The sequence below is a fragment of the Bos indicus genome, chromosome 24, assembly GCF_029378745.1.
Source record: "Bos indicus isolate NIAB-ARS_2022 breed Sahiwal x Tharparkar chromosome 24, NIAB-ARS_B.indTharparkar_mat_pri_1.0, whole genome shotgun sequence".
Lineage (NCBI taxonomy): Eukaryota > Metazoa > Chordata > Mammalia > Artiodactyla > Bovidae > Bos > Bos indicus.
This window is the reverse complement of record NC_091783.1, coordinates 62148065-62171709: the sequence shown is the minus strand read 5'-3', so window position 1 is coordinate 62171709 and position 23645 is coordinate 62148065. Positions and strand designations below refer to the sequence as shown.

Here is a 23645-nt window from a genome sequence, read left to right as displayed (position 1 = left end):
ATAGCAGATTAACAGTGTTGTGAAAAGCAAAGGGACCCAGCCATACATATAAGAGTATCCCTTCTCCCCCAACTCCCCTCCCATCCAGGCTGCCACGTGACACTGAGCAGAGCTCCTGCGCTCTGCAATAGGTCCTTGTCAGTGATCCATTTTCAACACAGCAGTGTGTACACGTCCATCCCACACAGACTCCGGCTGGGAGACAGCAACAAATATGAAGTAGAGAGATGGGTGCCTGGTTTAGACTGGCGCTGTCTTGTATTTCTGAACTCAGGGGATGGCATGGGGGGAGAAAATGAGGCAGGCTGGCACACAGGCCCTGGCACACAGGCCGCCCCCAGGTCCCCTCTCAGCTGTGCCTTTCCACCCGGCCACATCGACGTGCGATCAGCAGAGGTGTCTTCCTTATTCTGATGATCCACTGGCCATCATTCTTAGATTTTAGAATTACTGAGAGTTTTCATCTTTTTTGGTATGTCTTTATATGTACTTAGGGTGGAAAGCTGGGAAAAGAATTATTGCTGGCACAATCAGCAGAGGTGTCTTCCTTATTCTGATGATCCACTGGCCATCATTCTTAGATTTTAGAATTACTGTGAGTTTTCATCTTTTTTGGTATGTCTTTATATGTACTTAGGGTGGAAAGCTGGGAAAAGAATTATTGCTGGCACAAGATGTGTTATTCCCAAATAACTGAAAAGAATTGTTAGCTTTATAGGGTATGTATTATTGCATTTTTGGATGAAGAGCTTAAAAGTATTTATATCACTAAAAAAAGTCAGTTGGTAACACATAATACATATTTTATGACAAAAATGTTTTATTCACTAGGAAACATTTTGATTAGTGAAAGGTCAGTAAAGATGGCATTTACTGACTTCAGACAGATTTAAGAATCACACTCTTCTCTTTATTGTAAATAGATTCATTTTCCCTTCGTGATTAAAATTCTGAAAAACCCCAATGCAAATGAGAAAATATGCACAGCAAAGAAAAGAATAAGAACAAAAGCAACACCAGACAATGCCAGACCCATAATACAGATCAAGGTTAGTGTCCAGCCGCACCGTCAGGTCAGTATGGAACCAGCCCTGGAAACCCTACCCTCAAAAGGGAACCACGGGAGAGACGATTTTTGATTATCTGAGACAAATTTGACACGTGGGAGATGTATTCTGGGTAAAGGACTTGGAAGAACAGCCTCATGTTACCAATGAGAATCTTTTATGCTGTGAGCAAGTCTAAACCATGAGACGCCTGTATAAAGGGCATGACCCTTGTCTCTTCAGAGAGAACTAGAGAGAGAACGAGAGAGAGAACGAGAGAGAGAACTAGAGAGAGAACGAGAGAGAGCACGAGAGAGCACAGACAGAGCCAGGGGGAGGCCCAGCACAAGAGCAGGTAAAGTTAACCCGCCTCCTCCTGTAGAAACAGCTACAGCCACACTTCACCAACACAGGGGCAGCCGGGAGGAGGGCAGTCACAGAGCAGGGAAACCGGACCACAAGCCAGACCAGAATCCACCTTTACCGGAGAGTGTGAGTGGTCACTCCAGACCATGCAGTTGAGGCAGAGATCAAGAACTCAGATCGACACCTCCGAGAACAAAGGTCCTGTGTCCTGGGGTCTTGAACGCTCTGGTATCTGGCTTGCAGTTGATGGGAAAGGGTTTCCACGAGCATCGTGCCCAGGCCCCGGTGGGCTCTTAGGAGCCCTCTGGGAGGACAGATCAGGCCACGTGGCAGAGGATGGAGGGAGGGCACAGGAGGGGCCAGCGGTGAGGGCGGCCCCTCCCTCCCTCCTGCAGCGCGCTGTTTAGGAGCCACTAGCGCATGCCCAGTGCGGTGCAGCTCAGTCGCTCAGGCGTGTCCAACTCTGCGACCCCGTGGACTGCAGCCACCAGGCTCCTCTGTCCATGGGATTTTCCAGGCTAGAATACTGGAGTGGGTTGCCATTTCCTTCTCCAGGAGATCTTCCCAACCCAGGGATCCAACCCAGGTCTCCTGCGTTGGCAGGCGGGTTCTTGACCGTCCAAGCCACCAGGGAAGCCCTTAGGAGCAACTTCAGAGGAGAATTCCCTGAGGACAGGTGTGAAGAAGAGACAGAGGAAGTGCCTCATGGTGATGGCTCTATAAGGAAAACTGAGACTACGTCTCTCTTTAATTCACTGGCTACTCTCCTGAGTCCATGTCAGATTCACAAGACAAATGCCACCCTGCTCTCTGCAAAATGCTCGCCGCTGGGGGAGTCTTACTCCCTTGAGCCGCCACCAAGCCCAGCCCCACAGGACACCCTCCAGGCAGCAGAAGACAGACAGCAAGAGGAGGAGCGCCCCGCCCGGGGCACAGGGTCGCAGCAGGAGCACGGCTGAGTTTCCAAAACAGATCCCACGGAAACCTTTTCTCTTGCGACTCGTGGAAAAGTGTTTCCTGCATCTGCCAGTTCCTAGAAGCGGACTAATGACTTGAATTTTCAGGATTCCTTTATAAGGAGGTCTGCAACTTAGAATCTATATCATCCTCAATGATGCTGACCTTCAGGTCACAGCAGGTAAACTTATATGCTTGAAAGCTTAGGGTGGTGAAAGTTCGGGGAGGGAGCAGGACCTTTTAGTACTAAAGGACTTAGATGAGAACCTGCGACAGGGTGAGAGAAAGGTCAGGAGAAGTGCGGACCAACGGCCGGAGGTGGCGAGCGTGGAGTCGTGATGAAATTCAGTCAGCTCTGGATGCTAGCGAAACGCAAATGCCCCTGTGATACCAGGGGTGAATCGTATCATCGCTTTCTCCCAGCTCCAAGCACCAGACCGTGTTCCCCTTTCAAGGAGAGCAGACCCTGCCATAGAAGAGAATGGTTTGGGTTTTGTTGTGTCTGATGAAAAAGAGAAAAGGGCGGTTAGCGTTAAATGTCTCCCAGGATGGTGAGGACTTTTCCATGCCGACAACCCCACTGGCTGCGACCGCCTGGGTGCCATTTTCATCCACCTCCACAAAAGTTTTATGGACGACTTTTGACAGGTACAAACTGGGCCTTGGAGAGATTCCAGAAAGGTCAGCCTTTGTTTCATCGAAGATATCTGTGATGCCCATGTCTTGTAGAATAGGGTTGAGATCGTAGCTGTCTTCCAGGGTGAACCGAGGGAAGGAGACAGCTACTCTTTTTTCTGACATATTTTCCGAACTGCTCCAGGACACGAGTTTTTCGTAGGTGATATTCCTTTCAAGCTACAAGAGGAAGAAAATCATATTCAAGGTCAGATGATGAGCTTGCAAAGGATGCCCTATACACTTCCAAGGGGGGCCTGAATCTATTTCCACCGCTGGTAACAATCCTCAAGGTCTCTGCCTCAGAATCCTCTGATTTCATTTAAAAGTCCTCCAAGAAAATCTCTTTCCTCTTTAAAAGATACCAGAAAATTTGGATTCCTCTGTTCTTTGGTGTCTGACAGGTTAGTGTTCAATGCTCAGCAAAGCTCATTAGATTACATCAGGTGAGCTTGGCCAATCCTTAATATTCTGAAGTTCAACCTCCTCTTTATAAAACAGAGGTAATACCACTGGAGTTTTGCAAGGATTAAGCAAACTAATGTATGTAAAGTACTTCCCACAGTACGGCTGTGCTCAGTCGCTCAGTCATGTCAGGCTCTCTGTGGCCTCATGGACTGCAGCCCACTGGGCTCCTCTGTTCATGGAATTTTCCAGATGAGAACAGTGGAGTGGAGGGTCATTTCCTTCTCCAGGGGATCTTCCCAACCCAGGGATGGAAGCCGCGTCTCCCGTGTCTCCTGCACGGCAGGCGGGTTCTTCACCACTGAGCGCCCTGGGAAGCCCTCACGTAGCGCTGGCACGTGATAAACTTGGAGTAAGAGTTATGGTTCTCATTGTCTCCCTGTTCTCCCATATCCCTGTATTTCTGTCTCACTTTCTCTCTTCCCCACCCCCACCCCACCAAGCTGGACCTTTATTATTAATTCCTACTTCACAAGTAATCTGCTTCAACATCAGCATCTCCACTTCTGTCCAAGCACGAGGACCGAGGAAGAGGATTAAGCTAAAGGAACGCTAACTGAGCTACAGCAAAATAGTGTGAGAAGAGGCCAGACGTCAGGATATTCAGGAAAAAGGAAAAGTTACTTCATTTTTGCAATTCTCAAGTTCCTCGGCTTCCAGATCCCTTGGTCTGGAAAAATAACTGCAGAGAACCACGAGATGAGCAAAAAAAGTCCTATCCAATATTTTTGGCATTCGTTCTTTAGTTCTCGACAAATGAGAAATAAATATCTCATGAATTCAGATTCGTATGTATTCTCTGATTCTCTGATAGCCCAGATACCATCCTTCTTCAAGATGATATGATGAAATATGGTGTGTGTGTGTGTGTGTGTGTTAGTCGCTCAGTCGTGTCCGATTACTTGCAACCCAATGGACTGTACCCCACCAGGCTCCTCCATCCATGGGATTCTCCAGGCAAGAGTACTGGAGTGGGGTGCCATTCCCTTCTGCAGGGGATCTTCCCGACCTAGAAATTGAACCTGGGTCTCCTGCATTGCAGGAGGATTCTCCACCATCTGAGCCAAAAGGGGAGCCCCAAAATATGCTGTCGTCATTGTTGCTGAGTCGCTCAGTTGTGTCAGACTCTTTGCGCCTCCATGGACTGCAGCTGCAGAGATGTGCAAATGAAGACTTACCTCTTCCAGGGCCTTCAGGTTGTCCGCAGAGCCGGACGGCAGCAGCACGACCATGTCAAGCTTCCCCTTCGTGTACGGAAGCTCCAAGATCTGCGCCTTCAGCTCGTCCACGAAGCCAATTCTGAACAGCCCGTTCTGGTTCATCATCTTCACATTCTTCTTTTCACTCTGAGGCAGACAAGGTAGAAAGTCACAGCATGGCCACAAGAAGCTCACAAACCCACACAATCCCCAACTTCCCTGAAATCACGGTCAGTCCAGGTGAGAAGGGGCTTCCCCCGAAAGTTCAGAACCACAGGGGTCCAGTCTAACAAAGCCTTCTGCCCACTGACCAGGTGGCCCCTACTTTGCCAACATCCCATCTTTCCATGGTTTTGGTAGGTTCTTCAGCTCCTAAGACCCCTTGTTGGTAGGATGTCCATCCAGGTGTCTACCCACAGCCTCTCCAGCTGAAACCAGCCCTGCCAGCTTCCTCGTCCTTACCTGCTCCACCCCAGCCTCTGGCCTCCCGGGATGCTCTATCCCTACTGGCCTGGATGGCCCCACAGAAGCATCAGTGGGAAACTTAGTTAAATGCTAAGCTTCTGGGTACTAAATAACAACTCCTGCCACCTGGGCTTCTGCCAGAGGAAAGGGCACCGTAAGCCTCATGACAGCCTCACAGTATGCGGCAGGTCGCCAATGGACAGAGGAGCACGTGCCATGCTGGAGAGAACAGCACAGCTGTTCTTGTGCAGAAAGTTAGAAAATGTAGAAAAATAAACAAATGTACACACCATGTCTCTCTCCTGGCATTACCTATGCTGATAGCTAAATGTATGTTCCCTACTGGGTCTCTTTCTGTGCATGTATAATACTCATATATAGTCATAAGTCACATACAATATACAAAATACAATATATATAATACTGATAATATATATTTGCTCTTTTGAAGTGAGGACACAGGTTTTTGAGGCAAATACACACGTGAATCGTAACGCATGAGTTTGGCTGAGTAACCTACGCATTTCTTCCCCCTGGACTCCTAAGTAGGACTATTAATAACACCTATTTCCATAATGTCATTTTGGGGAAGAAATGAAATAATGAAGGAAAAATGCTCAGTGCAGCACCTAGCACAAAAATGCTTCGTAATCTTTAGGCACTGATTTTCATTAATAACCAAATGCTCTTGTAAACGCCAGTCGTAACCCAGAGACCTAAGTTTAGATGTGAGTATACATACTGCCCATCATTCGGTGGAAATTCTGAGTGAATATCTAGAAAACAGTGCTCTGGTACCTCACTTAGAGAGAAAACGGCATCAACTGTGTTTTCGCAGTCAAAATATTTCTCCCATTTGGCCTTGAAGTAGACAGCATTCACCAGCACCAGCACGGTCTCACTGTTGATACTGTCCTTGCTGAAGAGTTCCTTGATTTTACCTAAAAAAAGTTTCCAGAGAACATCCCAAATATGAATTGTAGCAAAAGTATTCAAGTAGACAGATTTTTTAAATGCAGTTTAGTATTCCCAAGACTAAAGTATGTCTCATCCAGGAAGTAATCCAAGAAAATTGGTGGTGGTTTAGTTGCTCTCGTGTCCAACTCTTGTGACCCCATGGACTGCAGACCGCCAGGCTCCTCTGTCCATGAGATTTCCCAAGCAAACATACTGGAGTAGAAAGCCAGTTCTTTCTCCAGGGATCTTCCTGACCCAGGGTTCGAACCCAGGTCTCTTGCATTGCAGGTGGATTCTTTAACCAACTGAGGCACCAGGGAAGCCTAATCCAAGAAAACTAAACCCCCAAAAAAGTCAGACAGGGCAGTTTCAGATTGAAAATATTCTTCCATTTTTGTTGAACTCAAATTTTCACTACACATCACCACCATTCCTTCACTCAGAAAATATCTGTAAATCTAGGTAAAATTTGGCAAGAATTAGGATCTTATTTCTATTTCCCTCTGAATAAACAGGTTCTATTCACCATCTTTCTACTGACCCTTAGAGAAACATGGAACTAATTGGCCTCCTGCTGATACTGTACTTGGCTGGAAGGCATCTCACCTTCATGATGGAGCAAAGGGCCAGAAATAAGTACCCGCAGCATCCAAGCACTTTAACTGTTTGACACCCGCACAACAAGCTTTGGACCCAATCCACACACGTGAGCCTCGGATCCCGACAGACCGGTGATCTGCAAAGCTGGGCTGACTTTTTCTTTTAAATGGAAAAGAACATCACCTCCAATGTGTTGGGTCTTTCTTACCTTGGGATTGAGATTCAACCCAGAAGTTAATCTCTTGCCTGGATTTTTCACTGTCTTTCCGAAAATCAACACTTTCGACCGTCGTGTGGTAAAATTGAATCACACCATCTAAGTATTCCTGATAAATTGAGATAAATGGAAACAGTGACATAAAACCATACAATTATGCTAATAGTTTAGGAGTGAAGCAGTCCTGAGAAGCCTAATGAGAAAGAAGTGCCTAGTCATTTATACTGGGTGCGTGGGGTCTCTATCTACCCCCAGACTTAATTACACAGAGACATTTCATTTCCTGTAGTGTTAATTGAGGGTATAGAATGCTTATTAGGGAGCAGTCCACGGTTAAAAGCACACTAGCTTTCCCACCAGACCTGGACATCCCGTTTGTGGAGACTCACAGCTCAGCTGGTAAAGAATTTGCCTGCAGTGCAGGAGACCCCAGTTCGATTCCTGAGTTGGAATGGAGGAGGTCATGGCAACCCACTCCAGCATTCTTGCCTGGAGAATCCCCGTGGACAGAGGAGGCTGGTGGGCTACAGTCCGTGGGGTCGCAAAGTGTCGGACACAACTGAGAGACTAAGCACAGCACAGGACAAATAGCAAGTAACTTTAGAGCCTTTGCTGTAAAATGCTTTAAGTTTTTAAGAATTAGAACACTGAGTAATGGTACTGTACAGAGTTTCTATTCACAGTGATGAAAACGTTTTGGAAATAGGGTAATCATTACACAACACCGTGAATACAACTAATGCCACCGAACTGCATACTTAGAAAAGGTTAAAATGGCAGTTTTTATGCTATAGATATTTTACCACAATTTTAAAGAATTTTGTAATGTAATATACCGAAATCACTGCTGTGAGCATTTTTAATAAGTGAGTTGTGTTTTATATGAATTTATATTTCAATAAAGCTAGTTTTAAAAAAAAAAAACATATAAAATCTCATTTCCATTATAAGAGAACATACTAATTTTGGTCCAAGAACGCGACCCCGCCCCTGAAACACGCCCCTGACGCTCGTGGCCCGCCTGTGCATTGGTCACGCCCACTCACGCTCGCTGCGGCTCACTCGCTCTCTCTAGTGGCGAGAGAGGAAACTGAAGCCCGGATGGTTCCAAAGCCTTTAGCCACAGAGACAGGACTTGCGCCTTTTGGCTCCAGTCAGTCTCCTTCGGCCACACTGCACCGCATCTTAAAATGAGTACAATTTCATAGGCATGTGGCCTGATCGTGGCATAAAAGGGAGTTTTAGAGAAGCGCTTTGAGCTGCGAGGGAGGGACCAGCTGGGAGAGGAGCTACCAGTGCCTCTACCGGGCACCGTGAGTGGGAAAGACCGTCAAGGTCACAGGAGAGAGCATTCTTACCAAACCCACACGAGCTCCAGGCCTGCAGAGGCTGTTCGTCACGTGGCCCTCCGCTCCCCGCCCACTCCCATCCGTCAGGGGGCCTCCTGAAGTGTGCAATTGGAAAACTGGGAGGAGGGCGACAGAAGGTGTGGGGGAGAGAGAGACGGGTCCTGGACATCCCAGCGCCACCTCCTCCTGCCAGAGGTTTGGGCTCTAGACAGCAGGGGAGAAATCCAGCTCCCTGATGGTTTTGAAATATAAGTCAAAGGGTGGTTTTAATCAGCAGCCATGCCTAACTCACCGGGCAGATTGGGAATTCTCGCTCCGCATAAAGCCTGTTGGCAATACTCAGGGTGTAATCGACTTTGATCCTGGCTAATTTGGAGAGAAGCTGCCCGAAATAGCAGCTGAGCAGTCCACTCTCATCCTTTGAAGACTCGGTCTAAACAAAGGAAGAAATAAAACGTGATCTTAACTAAAACGCGTTAAAGCCTCATAAAGCAAGCTATCATTTCACTTTGTTACCAGGTGGGGGAGCAAGCGGAGAAGAAGCGAGGGACGGAGGGTGGGCGTGGTCCCTGTCCTGGCTCCCACGTTGGATCAAGATCAGGCGGGAAATACGAAAACGGGGACCCGACAAAGCACACTGCATTTTGGATGAGTGTGCCTTGTTTTCCTCTGTTTTCAAAAAGAGTCAAGAAAGAGTCTTAAACTTCCTAACGTAGGAGGATATACAAACTGGAGAATATCTTTACAGTTCCTGGTATAAGACAACCCATACAAACCTTCAGTGTCAGTACAGACTCCAGCAGGAAACAGCAGAAGTGGAGAGAGAGTCGTGGGGAGCTGCTTCCCCCACCCCATCCTCCTCAGCCTAGCTCCACCCTGGGGAACCGTGGCCTGTAAATCTAGGTGAGTGCTGGGACTATGGTCTGAGCTTCTTGATCCTAAGCAGAAGACTCTAGATCCTACTCTTTACAGCCAAGGACACATAAGACGCATAATCAGAAAGGAATTGGGTCATTTGGGATTATTGCTGCGGCTGTGGCTGCTGAGGTCTGCCAGGATCTCAGGAGGAGAAAAGACTGTGGTCTCACACAGGACAGGCCGGAGGAGCACTTTGGACGGAGGGGCAGAGTTCATGGTGGCCCACCTGCAGGGTCAGGGACCCCGTCACTTCCTTCTGCCCTTCCAGGTTGCTGTCAGCAGGCACTTCTTGCTCTGCTTTTTTCAGACAGGGATCCGGCTCGTTCCCTTTATTCTGGGAAAATTCGTTGAAGTGCAGTACCTGCGCGAGAGTGGAGATGGGGTCTTTCAGACCACACAAACAGCAGGAAGTCTGAACAGCTTCAGAAACATTTTTATAATGTGGCAATGATAAGGATTACAGAGTTAAAATAATCATTAACAGTTTAAATAACGGTTTAAAGAAAGGTGGCAGCTGGGGAAGGACAGGGTGGGACAAACTAAGAGAGCAGCATGGAGGCAGGTACATCCCTCGTGTAAATTAGACAGCCGGTGAGAATTTGCTGTCTGACGCAGGGAGCTCAGCCTGGGGCTCTGTGACAGCCGAGAGGGGGGGATGGGGGGGAGGTGGCAGGGAGGTTCAAGAGGGAGGGGACAGTGTATACCTGTGGCTGATTCATGTTGACATTTGGCAGAAACCAGCACAATGTTGTAAAGCAATTATCCTCTAATTAAAAATAAATTTTAAAAAAAGAAAGGTACATGTTTCTTTTGACTCAGGCTGTGAAGTGGAAGGATGGGAAGTAAACAGAAAGCTATGCCCCTGCATTTAAGAAAGAATGTAGCCAAGCTAAAAGATTATCAAGGCATCTGCAAGTCACACTTGGCTATGAGATGGCCTGAATTGACTAGAAGTATAAAATACACATCAGATTTTGAAGACTTAATATGAAAAAAAAAGAACATAAAATTTTTTATTTAAATGTTTTAACTGATTGCATGTTGCTATGATAATATTTTCAAGGTATTGGGTTAAATAATATATATTATTAAAATTAGTCTCATCTATTTTTATACTTTCTTAGCATGGCTACTAAAAAGTTTTTAATTACATATGTGGCTTAGATTATATTTGTGTTAGACTGCGCTGACCTAGAGCTTCAAATCAGTAGAGCAGAAGATAAGTTATCGAGAGCTTTGCAGAAAGATGGGAGACAAGGGGGGCATCTGGCATCGTCAGGGTAGGTCTGCTGTGACACTCAAGAGCCTGGAGAAGGAGCATCCGAAACCTGGCCTGGAGGATGCCGATTGCAATCTAGCCAAGTGTGGCTAATGGAATAAGGGGGGTGTGTGTGTGTGCGCGTGGACATGCTAAGTCGTGTCCAACTCTGTAATCCCATGGATTGTAGCCCGCCAGGCCTCTCTGCCTGTGGGATTTTACAGGCAAGAACATTGGAATAGGTTGCCATTCCCTTCTCCAGGGGATCTTCTGGAGAAGATTGAACCTGCATCTCCTTAATCCCCTGCATTGGCAATCAGATTCTTTACTACTGCGCCACCTGGGACGGAGTAACACACCAAATAAAGCACATGAATAAAGTAGAATGACCCCACACACCTGCTGCCTCAGTCCAATAATTCACTCTTCCATTTTAGGGACACAGCTGTGCTCACACTTAGCCTCTGCACTCTGGACTAGATCAGGCAATTGTAAGGCCGGCCTCAGGAGCCTGTGGTTTACTGGAGGGCATTCATTCGTTCTACACATTTGTATTGGGTTGCTGCTCTAGGACAGAGTCCTGCCCGCTGAGAGGTTACATTCTAGTGGGAGAGGGATGAAATAGTAATTAATTACTCTAGGCGGTATGTCAGAAGATGGAAAATGCATGTGGGGAAAGCAGCTGGGACAAGAGGGAATCTCACAGTGTTGGGGGTCAGTATGCAGCCTTAAGGGGCTTCCCTGGTGGCTCAGATAGTAAAGAATCTGCCTGCAGTATGGGAGACCCAGGTTCAATCCCTGAGTCAGAAAGATCCTCTGGAGGAGGGAACAGCTACCGACTCCAGTATTCTCTTGCCTGGAGGGTCCCATGGATAGAGGAGACTGGAGGGCTATAGTCCATGGGGTCGCAAAGAGTAGGACAGGACTGAGCAACTAACACACACTCACACATACACACACACACAAACACATGTAGCCTTAAATTGAGAAATCAAAGTCAATCTGTTTGAGAAGGTGAAATCTGATCACAGTCCTAAAGTAGAGATTAAGTTCTAGATCAGTCACCTAGGGGCATAGGATGGAGCAAAGACCCTAAAGCAGGAATGGGTGTGGATTTCCCAAGGAAGGGGTGGGGGGTCGGTGTGGCCAGAGAGAGGGGAGGTGAGGGAGGGAGTCGCCAGGTTACCCAGAACCCAGACCCCTAAACCCTCACAGGCCATTGCAAGAACTCAGGCTTCTGTCGTTAGGGAAATGGAAGTCCAGGTTTTGAGCCAACAGGAAACAAGATCTGACTTTGGTTTTAAAGAATCTTTCTGGCACCAGGGCTGAGAACCCTGACAGTGGAAGCAAGGCCACTCGTGAGGAATCTGGATTCAGGCATCAGGGAGGTGGTGGGGAGGGCCAGAGTCGTGGATGTATTTCAAAAGAAAAGCCAGCAGTCCTTCCTGACAAACTGGATGTGAAGTGAGAGAGAAAGTCAAGGAGGACACCAGAATCTTTCACCACTGGATACATAACTGGTGCTTAATACATTTTTATTTAATGGAATGAGTGAGAGAGAAAACACAAGCACATATTAAAAAATACTGGCAATATTGGTATCAATAATTATATAGAGAAAAAGCACCAGACATGTAGACAGACAAGGGCTTCCCTGGTGACTCAGTAGGGAAAGATCTGCCTACAATGCAGGAGACATAAAAGATGCAGGTTGGATCCCTGGGTCGGGAAGATCCCCTGGAGAAGGGAATGCAACCCACTCCAGTATTCTTGCCTGGGAAATCCCTGGCGGGCTCCAGTCAATGAGGTTGCAAAGAGTCAGACACGACTGAGGTGGCTGAGCACGCACGCAGACAGACAGAGACAGGAGAGCAGCTGTCAGGTGAGACGCAGCAGGCGTCCTCAGGGAGCCAGGGGCGCCCCTGAGCCTGGAAGTACGGTTGGATTGAAGAGAAAGCAGGGCGTGCCCCATAAATGAAAATGCAGTTCCCAGCAACCCCGGGGCGCAGGGAACAGTCAGGCTTGCCAAGGGATCGGGGCCGACTCTGCGCCCGGACGCGGAGCGCGGTCCGCACCTGGTCGATCTGGCGCGCGCTGCCGCTCCTGGCCCCCAGGCGGACCATGCCGAGCGCGGCCGAGAGGCTCAGCGGGCAGAAGAAGATGTTCTTCCGACAGTCATCTGTGCTGATCTTTTGGAACAGATCAAAGCAAAACTTGGTATTTGCTGCGATGAGAGAGTCCATTGTGAATCTGATGACACTCTGAAACCAACAAGAAAACAAAACAAAAGAGAGAAACGATCCTCAGGGCACAGTAGGTAAACAGCTGTCGTTTTAAACACCCGAGATACAACCATACACCATTAGTCACCGTGTCATTAAAAACTGGAAAACTAAGGTCATTATCCTCGTGGTATATACATGGAGATGTGGATATTGATACTGACTCAGATAGAGATCTGTATTCATTAAGCAGTGTGATCAGTTTCCTGGGCCTGCCGTAACAAATCGCTGCAAACCGGGTGACTCAAATAACAAAAAATGGACTTTCCCAGGGTTCTGGAGGCCAGAAGTCCAAAACCAAGGAGTTTTTCGGAGACTCTGAGGGAAGATCTGTCCCATGCCTCTCTCCCAGCTCCGCTGGCAGCAGTCCTCGGCTTGTAGAGACATCACTGTAACCTCGGCCCCCAGCTTCGCATCGTGCTCCTCCCTGTGTCTTCCTTGTGTGTCGCATCCGGACACTCGCCTTTGGTTTAAGGCTCACCCTAATCCAGCACGAACTCACCTTAACTTGTTTACATTTGCAAACCCCCTACTTCGTATAAGGTCTCATTCACAGGTACCGGGGATTAGAGTTTAAACATATCTTTAGAGGAATTCTACTTACTTTGTTGTAGAACTGCCTTTAATTAGGTAAATAAAGTCAAAGGCTACCATTTCCCAAGGTCAAGTTGACCACCAAGGTCATTCCAACTCCTTCACCTAAGTGTTTCCTCAGTTTCCTCCCCTCTGTGTTCTACAACGTCGGAAACGTCCAGCTGGTCATCCGGGGCTGTGTCCACTGGAAAATTCTCACCTCCTGACTCATTCCACATGCAGCCTACAGGACATGGGGCTCTGAAGTCAGTCATTGGCATTGTTCAAGATAATAAGCCTTGAAAGATCTTGGAGGTTTAGAATTCACTAGTGGTTCTAAACCTTGCCCACCAAAAGTCTACTCCAGAAGACTCAAGAGACTCTTACGAAGCCTTCAGCTTGGACCCATCCCTCTCAGATGAGCTGTCCTTTCTTCTGTCTTTTTGCCTGTGACTATTGTGGTGTTCCAGGATGGAAACGTAAGCCCTCTTATTTGTGTTTTTACCACTAGACTTGAGGCCCACAGTAAGTGTTAGGCAATAGTTACTGCATCTTTAGCATCTTCCCAGTTTAGACCTTTGTTAAAATTTTTTTTGCATTTTTATTTCGTTGACCACACCATGCGGCATTTGGGAGTTCCCCAACTAGAGATGGAACCCGAGCCCCTGCCCTGGAAGTGCTGAAGCCCAACCAGTGGGCCCCCAGGCAAGTATGGACCTTTTTAGTCTATAAACCCTAATTCAAAAAGATAGCATTAGGCAACTTTTTAAAACTGTGCCAGATGTATGTTTTATATATATTAGCTTTAATCCTACTCTGCAAGTTAGATACTACTGCTGCTGCTGCTAAGTCACTTTAGTCGTGTCCGACTCTGTGCAACCCCATAGATGGCAGCCCACCAGGCTGCCCCATCCCTGGGATTCTCCAGGCAAGAACACTGGGGTGGGTTGCCATTTCCTTCTCCAGTGCATGAAAGTGAAAAGTGAAAGTGAAGGCGCTCAGTCGTGTCCGACTCTTAGCGACCCCATGGACTGCAGCCCACCAGGCTCCTCCGTCCATGGGATTTTCCAGGCAGGAGTACTGGAGTGGGTGCCATTGCCTTCTCCGAAGTTAGATACTATCACTCCCTTTTTAGAGATGAAGAAACTGAGGAATTAAATCCCACTTGTGGACTTCTCTGGTGGTCCAGTGGTTAAGAATTCTGTTATCAGTGCCAGGGACACGGGTTCGGTCCCTGGTCCGGGAAGATCCACCATGCCTCGAGAAACTGGGCCTGAGAGGCAATGACTGCGCCTCTGCCCCTTGAGCCTGTGCCCCACACAGGAAGCCGCCTCCATGCACGGCAACCAGAGACTGCCTGCATGCAGCAACGAAGACCCAGCACAGCAAAAGTAAATTAATCGATTTTTTAAAAACTTCCACGGATTTATCCAGATTAAGTGCTCCCTCTACTATATTTGCTATTTCTGCTGCGTCGCCCCTCAGTGTCGGGCTGGCACGCACATGCCCACCGCACACGCGCTTCCTCCTCTTGGTCTGGCCTTGGTCCATTTTTAATGTCACATTTTTTTTCTGCCAAATTTGTCCATAACGTATTTCTCATTTTGTGCTATTAATACTGGGTTCCGGTAAGGTACTTTCCAAGAAACATATGTTCCTGGTGCGTCTGGAAATTCAGTAATGCCTCACACCTCAGAAAGCTAAACTTGGTGTGTTGAAAAATATCTTCACCTCCAACACATTCTACCTATAAGCACAGCTCATGTAGTGACAAGTCGACTAAAAAAGTAGAGAAATCAAATAAATTTTAAAATATCTGAGTTGAGGGGATTCACGGGCTTTTGTTAAATCATAAAATTTTGGATAAAAAATAGCCTTATGTTTTTTAAAGCCTTGGCTGTACAACCAATGTTGATATTTGATCAAAATCTTTGGAATGGGAACTTCCCTGGAGGTCCAGTGGTTAAGACTCTGCACTCACAACGCAGAGGGCGTGGTTTCAATCCCTGATCAGGGAACTAAGATCCCAAATGCCACATGGCCTGGCCAAAAAAAAAGTTTGGTATCAAGGGAGGGGAAGGCCATGGCCATTGTGGCTATTTATTCCCTGCTATGAAAAGAAGATTTGATGCAGACAATATTGACGAGGAAAATGGACTTGGATTAACGACTGAATGATCCCAGCCCAGCCCTTGGCTCCCAGCTGTTTGCACAGCTTCACCTTGTTCCCTGGTGTGGATGTGGCCCAGAGTGAAAGGGCGTTGCTTTCTGGCATGACAACGCACAGACCTCAACAATTAGTGTCTTACCTGCTTTAAAAAGAGCAGAGTTGTTCATGCCGGCCACTCCCTTCTTCCCCAGATTCAAAAAAAAAAAAACCAGGCCGGCAGAGGTGAGGGAATCTGTACACAATGAAACACTGGCGGGGAAAAGATGAGGCTGAGCCCTCCCCCTGCCTGGGCCTGTTCTCACTGAATGTACTGCTTTGGGCCCTCATTTCTCATTCTGGAATTGTCTTTACTCTGTGAGCTGCAGAGCAGCCCCACCCCAGCCCCACCCCACCACCACCACCAAACTCTCTCTGCCCATTTGTGCGTAAAGAACAAGGAATCTGGATTTCCCTGGTGGCCCAGTGGCTAAGAACCTGCCTCGCAATGCTGTGGACCAAGATCCCCCGTGCCACGGAGCAACTGAGCCCTTGTGCAACTGCGGAGCCCACAGGCCACAAGTGGGGAGCCCATGTGCTTCAGTGAAAGATCTCACCTGACACCACCAAGACACAATGCAGCCAAATAAAGAAAGAAATATTTAAAAAGAAAAGAACATGGAATCTGCACTCAATTTTGTGAACTTTGCATAAGTTCCCTAATGTGGCTCCAACTACCGTCTTGTCCTCTTTCCCTGAGCATTAACCGAGTTAGCTGTGATAGCAAGAAAAACTGTGACAAACCTAGAGAGCATATTAAAAAGCAGAGACATTACTTTGCCAACAAAGGACCATCTAGTCACAGCTCTGGTTTTTGCAGTAGTCATGTACAGATGTGAGAGTCGGACCATAAAGAAGGCTGAGTGCCAAAGAGTTGATGCTTTCAAACTGCACTGAAAAAGACTCTTGAGAGTCCCTTGGACTGTTAGGAGATTGAAAGAGTCAATTCTAAAGGAAATCAGTCCTGAATATTCATTGGCAGGACTGATGCTGAAGCTCAAGCTCCAGTACTATGGCCACCTGATTCGAAGAACTGACTCATTAGAAAAGACTGTCATGCTGGGAAAGATTGAGGGCAGGAAGAGAAGGGGACAACAGAGAATGAGATGGTTGGATGCCAACCCTGACTCAATGGACATGAGTTTGAGTAAGCTCCGGGAGATAGAGAAGGACAGGAAAGCCTGGCATGCTGCAGTCCATGGGGTCGCAAGGGGTTGGACAGGACTGACTGACTGAACAGCATCAACCCCGTAGGCTAGTTCTAAGCCTCCCCAGAAGGCAGCATAGCTTCGCACCACCTCCCCTCCCAAGGCAGAGATGAAAGCGTAGTAAGAGAAGAGTGCCCTGAGAGTGGCAATGGATATTGATGACTCTGTGTGAGCATCTGTAATAGGGAGAATCCTTCTGGCTTCATGTGAAAGTGAAGTGAAAGTCGCTCAGTCTGTCCGACTCTTTGAGACCCCATGGACTTACACCGTCCATGGAATTCTGCAGGACAGAATACTGGAGTGGGTACCCTTTCCCTTCTCCAGGGGATCTTCCCAACCCAGGGGTCGAACCCAGGTCTCCCACACTGCAGGCGGATTCGTCACCAGCTGAGCTACAAGGGAAGCCCAAGAGTGGCTCAGTCCTGCGCAACTCTTTGCGATCCCAAGGACTGTAGCCCACCAGGCTCTACCGTCCATGAAAGTTTCTAGTCAAAAGTACTGGAGTGTGTTGCCATTTCCTTCTCCAGTGGATCTTCCTAACCCAGGGATCAAACCCGACTCTTCCACATTGCAGATGGACACTTTTACCCTCTGAGCCACCTGTCTTTATACAAAACTCTAAACTATGGAAAACATGAACACTGAATAACTTAATTAAATGGCAATCATCTTCTGAGGGTTTTTTTTTTTAATTCTACAATTAGAAACTGGCTAAATCTGACAATAATCTAATGTTTTGATAAACAAGCGTTTATGAAATTCTCCCACTGGCTTAGTCACTGAGTATGAAAAGATAAACTGAACAAGACAGTTTCTGCCTTTGAGAAATCCACACTCTATTGCAGAACAGGCTTCCCTGGTGGCTCAGCGGTAAAGAGTCCACTGCCGATGCAGGAGACTCAGATTCAGTCCCTGGGTTGAGAAGATCTGCTGGAGAAGGAAATGGCAACCCACTCCATTATTCTTCCCTGGCAAGTCTCATGGACAGAAAAGCCTGGCGGGCTACAGCCTTGGGGTCACAAAGAGTCAGAGACGACTGAGCAACTAACACTTTATGTGCATACATATACATATTACATATTTTATTTTAATTCTCTTGATTTGTTAAATTGACGTGTAGTTGTTTGCAACGCTGTATTGCTTTTGGGCGGATAGCACAGTGATTCAGCTATGTAAGTGAATTATTTTTCAGGTTCTTTTTTCTTAGAGGTTACTACAAACCTACTACTACTACAAGCCTGTATGCAGGTCAGGAAGCAACAGTTAGACCTGGATATGAACACAGACTGGTTCCAAATTGGGAAAGGAGTTCATCAAGGCTGTATATTGTCACCCTGCTTATTTAACTTATATGCAGAGTAGATCATGCGAAATGCCAAGCTGGATGAAGCACAAGCTAGAATCAAGATTGCTGGGAGAAATATCAATACCTCAGATATGCAGATGACAACCCCCTTATGGCAGAAAGTGAAGAAGAACTAAAGAGCCTCTTGATGAAAGTGAAACAGGAGAGTGAAAAAGTAGGCTTAAAATTCAATATTCAGAAAACTAAGATTATGGCATCCAGTCCCATCACTTCACGGCAAATAGATTGGGAAACAATGAAAATAGTGACAGACTTTATCTTGGGGGGCTCCAAAATCACTGCAGATGGTGACTGCAGCCATGAAATTAAAAGACAATTGCTCCTTGGAAGAAAAGTTATGACCAATCTAGACAGCATATTAAAAAGCAGAGACATTACTTTGCCAACAAAGATTTGTCTAGTCAAGGCTATGGTTTTTCCTATGGTCATGTAGGGATGTGAGAGTTGGACTATAAAGAAAGCTGAGCGCCAAAGAATTTGTGCTTTCAAACTGGTGTTAAAGAAGACTCTTGAGAGTCCCTTGGACTGCAAGGAGATCCAGCCAGTCCATCCTAAAGGAAATCAATCCTGAATATTCATTGGATGCTGAAGCTGAGACTCCAATACTTTGGCCACCTGATGCAAAGAACTGACTCACTGAGAAAGACCCTGATGCTGGGAAAGATTGAAGGCTGGAGAAGGGGACAACAGAGGATGAGATGGTTGGATGGCCTCACTGACTCAATGGACATGAGCTTGAGCAAGCTCAGGGAGTTGGTGGTGGACAGGGCAGCCTGGTGTGCTGCAGTCCATGGTGTCGCAAAGAGTCGGACATGACTGAGTGACTGAACTGAACTACAAAATATTCATTATATTTCCCCATTGGGTCCTTGTTGGTTGTCTATTTTATATGTAGGAGTGTATATACATATATAACTTTTTAAAGTTATATATAATTTTAAAATATGCTCTAAATATATTACTAAACATGGCAATTCATTTTTAGGCGTTGCAAGTTTGTGTTTAACACAAGGGCTAAGATTATACTCAAACATCAAGAGTAACTTATCACAGTGAAATTTGGCTCCAGATACAAATAGGATATGTTCCCCAAACATTAACAGGAAGTACTTTATATCTAATCTAGAAAAGATCCACCACACACGAAGCTTCTGTTTGGCTAGGTCTAAACCTAAAGGCTGGTTGCTGATGTAAGCTGCCACTTAATAAACTACAACTTGAAAAACTTGTACATAATTTACCTCAGTCATCATTATCTTTAGACTTGAAACAACTTTTTAAGAGAGAAAGGTCCCTCAAAAATCTATTCAGCTCAAGAAATTAGTACTACCTTCACCCATGATGACTTTGTAATAACAGCTACCACTTCATTTGAGCCTTCAATGTGACCCACATTTCATAAACGTTGTCTGTAGTTCTCAAAACATCTCATAAGTCTAGAAAGTATCTTCATTGTACATCCAGCCATTAAGTGATGCAGCTGATGTTCACACCAGTCAATTCAGCCCAAGTTCAAAGCCTCCCTCTTTCCGCCTGCACCTCGCTGCCCACGGTCACAGATAACACTCTTGCTCCAGAGCAAAACTGAATACTCTATAATGACCTATATGGGGAGATAATCTAAAAAAGAGTAGATATAAGTATATGTGGGGCTTCCCTGGTGGCTCTAGTGGTAAAGGACCCACCTGCCAATGCAGGAGATGCAGGAGACCTGGGTTCGGTCCCTGGGTCAGGAAGATCCTCTGGAGGAGGGCATGGCACCGCACTCCAGTATCCTTGCCTGGAGAATCCCATGGACAAGGGAGCCTGGTGGGTTACAGTTCATGGGGTTTCAAAGAGTCGAACATGATTTAGTGACTAAACACCACCACCATGGCTGGCAGGAGGTGTTTTGGGGACTTAAATATTAAATTATGTAAGTCAGTCTGGATTTGAGATAAAAGGGTTTGCAGTCTTGCAATTCCAATCTACATTTATGATGCATTTACACAGATTTCAATGCAATGTGGAAAAGATTTTCCAGCAAATATTCAATCTAGAGGAGAACTCCTGGGTAGATCACAGGAGTCTTGGAAGGACAGACAAACGAATGCCTGAGTTGCCCAAGGGCAGAGAGGTCAGTTCAGAACAGCCCTGATGGGTGCCATGCTGGGTGGTCCTTTTCTACAGCCCAGGTCCCCGCTCAGAGACATCAGTAAAACATATACCCGCTGGAGGCATCTCCCTGCCATAGGGCGTGTGGTGGGTCACTTGGTGTGGCCATTTTTAAAAATGGTTTTTTCACTGGAATGTAGTTGGTGTGCAATGTTGGGTTTGCTCCAGGTGTACAGCAAAGTGAACCAGGTACACACACATACACGCTCGCTTGCTAAGTGGCCTCACTCGTGTCCAGCTCTTCGTGACCCCATGGACTGCAGCCCATCAGGCTCCTCTGTCCCGGGGATTCTCCAGGTAAGAATACTGGAGTGGGTTGCCATGGCCTCCTCCAGGGGATCTTCCTGACCCAGGGATCCAATCCATGTCTCCTGTACTTGCAGCCAGATTCTTGACTGCTGAGCCACCAGGGAAGCCAGCCATCGCTGGTGCTACTGAGCAAGTTTAATTCAGGGAAAAAAAAGATGTCACTTTGATATCAATAACAAAGTATCATATTTTTCCCTATTGTACTTCCCAGGTAAGTGACTTGTTATTTACCTAACAAGTAACGAAGTAGAAGAACTTTGATTCTCAAATTCAAATCTGCTGTACAAATGGCAGAATATCAGTAATGAGGTACTTCCATCTGCACAATACACTTTGGGGGGTTGTTTGTTTTTTATTTTTGTTTAATTTTTATTGAAATATAGGTGATTTTAAATGTTCTGTTAGTTTCAGAAGTTCAGCAAAGTGATCCAGTTACGTATATACATATATCTATTTATTCAGGGGCATCCCTGGTGGCTCAGATGGTAAAGAATCTGCCCGCAATGCAGCAAACCCTTAGACTCTTTTTTTATTATAAGTTATTACAAGATACTGAACATGGTTCCCAAGGCCAAACAAGTTCAATAAATTTGAATTTTGCTCTCACAGTACTGACAAATCAATTGCCTTTATTTTTCCATGTGCTTTCTAATCTTGCAACCATATGTATATATGAAACATATTTATATTTGTTCACATGAAGCACACACATTTGTATATTTGTTTCCCTTATCACTCTGTCTGTTTTTTATATTTCTATCTTTGCTTCCACGGCTTCCCAGGTGGCTCAGTGGTAAAGAATCCACCTGCAGTGCAATTCTTTACCACTGAGTAAAGATCCCTGGGTTCCATCCCTAGGTCAGGGAGACCCCCAGGAGAAAGAAATGGCAACCCACTCCAGTCTTCTTGCCTGGAGAATCCCACGGACAGAGGAGCCTGGTGGCCTCCAGGCTAGAGGGTCACAAGAGTCAGCACAGCTTAGCAACCGACCACATGGTCAGCACAGTCAGCACGGTCAGCACCGGACCACACACTGAGCACACTCTTTGCTTCCAAAGCATAATGCTCTTGAGGGTAGGTTCCATGTTTCTATTCATCTTTGCATCCCATCATAAAGAATGATGGCATATATGAGCACTTGCTACATTTTTATAGATTTATTAGCTATCATTTACTTCTTTTCCATTGCAAGCAATTCTAATGCTTGAAATATTAGATGATAATTATTTCTTATTAACTGTATACATTCTGCAGGCAGCTGTAATCAATAGACATTATACAATAGAATCAACTTTTGATTAATTTCCTACTATATATAAGAAATTATTCACTTATTAAAATATGATTTCCTTTAAAGTGAAAATTTTAAAGCTTAGACTAAACAGATTTTCTAACAACCCAAAACATTGAGTGAAATTATTCTTACCTATATAGAATAGAAAGAAAAAATTTATATCCCCAAATTATTCCATGACTTATAATTTTTTATAATTTCCACAAAGCTATTAAGAACCCAAGAATGAAATTCTAAGTTCACATAGGTGATACCATTTTAGTGGAATAAATATAAAGCCTGGTTATAATTAAGTAAATGATAAACAATTCTTACACAAGAAATACTTGTGAAAGATACAGGTATTGCCACATTTACAAAAAATTCAAACCATCGTAAAACAAATTGCTCTGTTTTAAAAGATATTCGATTTAATAAAAATAAAATTGCACAGCCTTTGGTTTCAATCAAGTCAGCTTTGGGTTTCAAGCGTTTAATGTAAAATTCCAGTGCAATGTCCATCACTAAAAATAACAGGCAATGCGAGCATTTACCTTCTTGCCTTCAGAGGTGCTCCTAACAGCTGGCCAGGCGAGTTTCAATCCACACCCTGTCAGGAATGGAAATATATGAACTCTGCCCCTCCCACACTGGCATTCTTCCAAGTGCCATTTCGGCATCCGGGGTACAACTGTCATTGATTAATGACAAAAAAAAGAAACAAAAGAAACAGGAATGCGTGTCCCACATTTTTAAACAAATCCTCACACTCTGTGCCTTCAGCTACATTAAGCATTTAACTTACTATTTGTATATTTCCTTTGATCTTTCTAACTGGTTCTCTTTATAGAGACCTCATAGTAATAGCTGACCTGTACCTTTCAACCCAAACCCTGATACTAGATAAAGATGCAAAGAACCGTTTTACTTTATACCCATGTCTTGGATATTCTCTTATGCTTGAATTTCTATAGTTTATTCAAAACTTTTTTTTTTTAACTATTACAAATGACTTTCAAAATACGCTTTAAGTTATTTTCAAAGTTTGGGGGGTTTTCCCTGCAGCATATTTGGGGTGGGGGTTGGGGATTGCTATTTAATTTATCTACTTGAATAGTTGAATAACAACGGGAAGATGGAAATTATCAAGACCTGCTGACAGAGACGGGGTGGGGCAGAGCAGGGTGATGGGAGGTACATTCTAGAAATGAACTAGTTGGCTAAGAAACAAAGGACTGATCAATTCTGGACCAGTGTCTCCAGAAAACCTGTACAGCTTCCCTTCCTGCACTCTGTGACCTGCTCATCTATTTTATTTTTATTTCCTCAAATGACTATAGACCCCAGTTGCTCCCACTTTCCTCCTTTTCTTTCTGTCTTTCCTCTTACCCTTCTTTTCTTTTTTTCTTCCTTATTGGGCTCCCAATAAAGCTTTTATCAGACAAATGTATTCCACAACTGAAAAAAAAAATAGTTTTGAAACTGAAATAAATCATTTCTGATGTCATTCTAGACCTAGCATTCCTCGACCCTGCTTTGTTTATGACCATAAACAGGGCAGTTCCTGAATAGGGTACAAAGGCTGTAACTATTAACGAGAGAGGAACAGTAAAAGCTTTGCAATCAACACAAGTTAGGGACAAAATAAGGACTCCTCTATGGCTTGGTTCCTTTTTTGACAGCTTTGTCTTCCTTTTCTAACTTCTTGTCAGACAACAGTATTATGTGAGCTCCAACCCAACAAATACAATTATTGTATTAAATACAGGGAAATTTAAAAGAAAACTTTTTAAAATGAGAGT

The 23645-nt window shown here is 45.5% G+C and overlaps 1 protein-coding gene across 1 annotated transcript; it reads right to left on the bottom strand.

Annotated features, from left to right (window-relative positions):
• Window positions 1-798: 798 nt before the first annotated feature.
• Window positions 799-22445, bottom strand: SERPINB12 (serpin family B member 12). Its single transcript, XM_019987010.2, has 8 exons — window positions 22398-22445; window positions 12548-12733; window positions 9441-9575; window positions 8589-8729; window positions 6939-7056; window positions 5972-6114; window positions 4688-4855; window positions 799-3224 (listed from the first exon to the last, which is right to left on the bottom strand). Exons 2-8 carry the CDS (start codon window positions 12713-12715, stop codon window positions 2820-2822), a joined length of 1278 nt encoding a protein of 425 aa, XP_019842569.2. The 5' UTR covers window positions 12716-12733; window positions 22398-22445; the 3' UTR covers window positions 799-2819.
• Between the last annotated feature and the right edge of the window lie 1200 nt (window positions 22446-23645).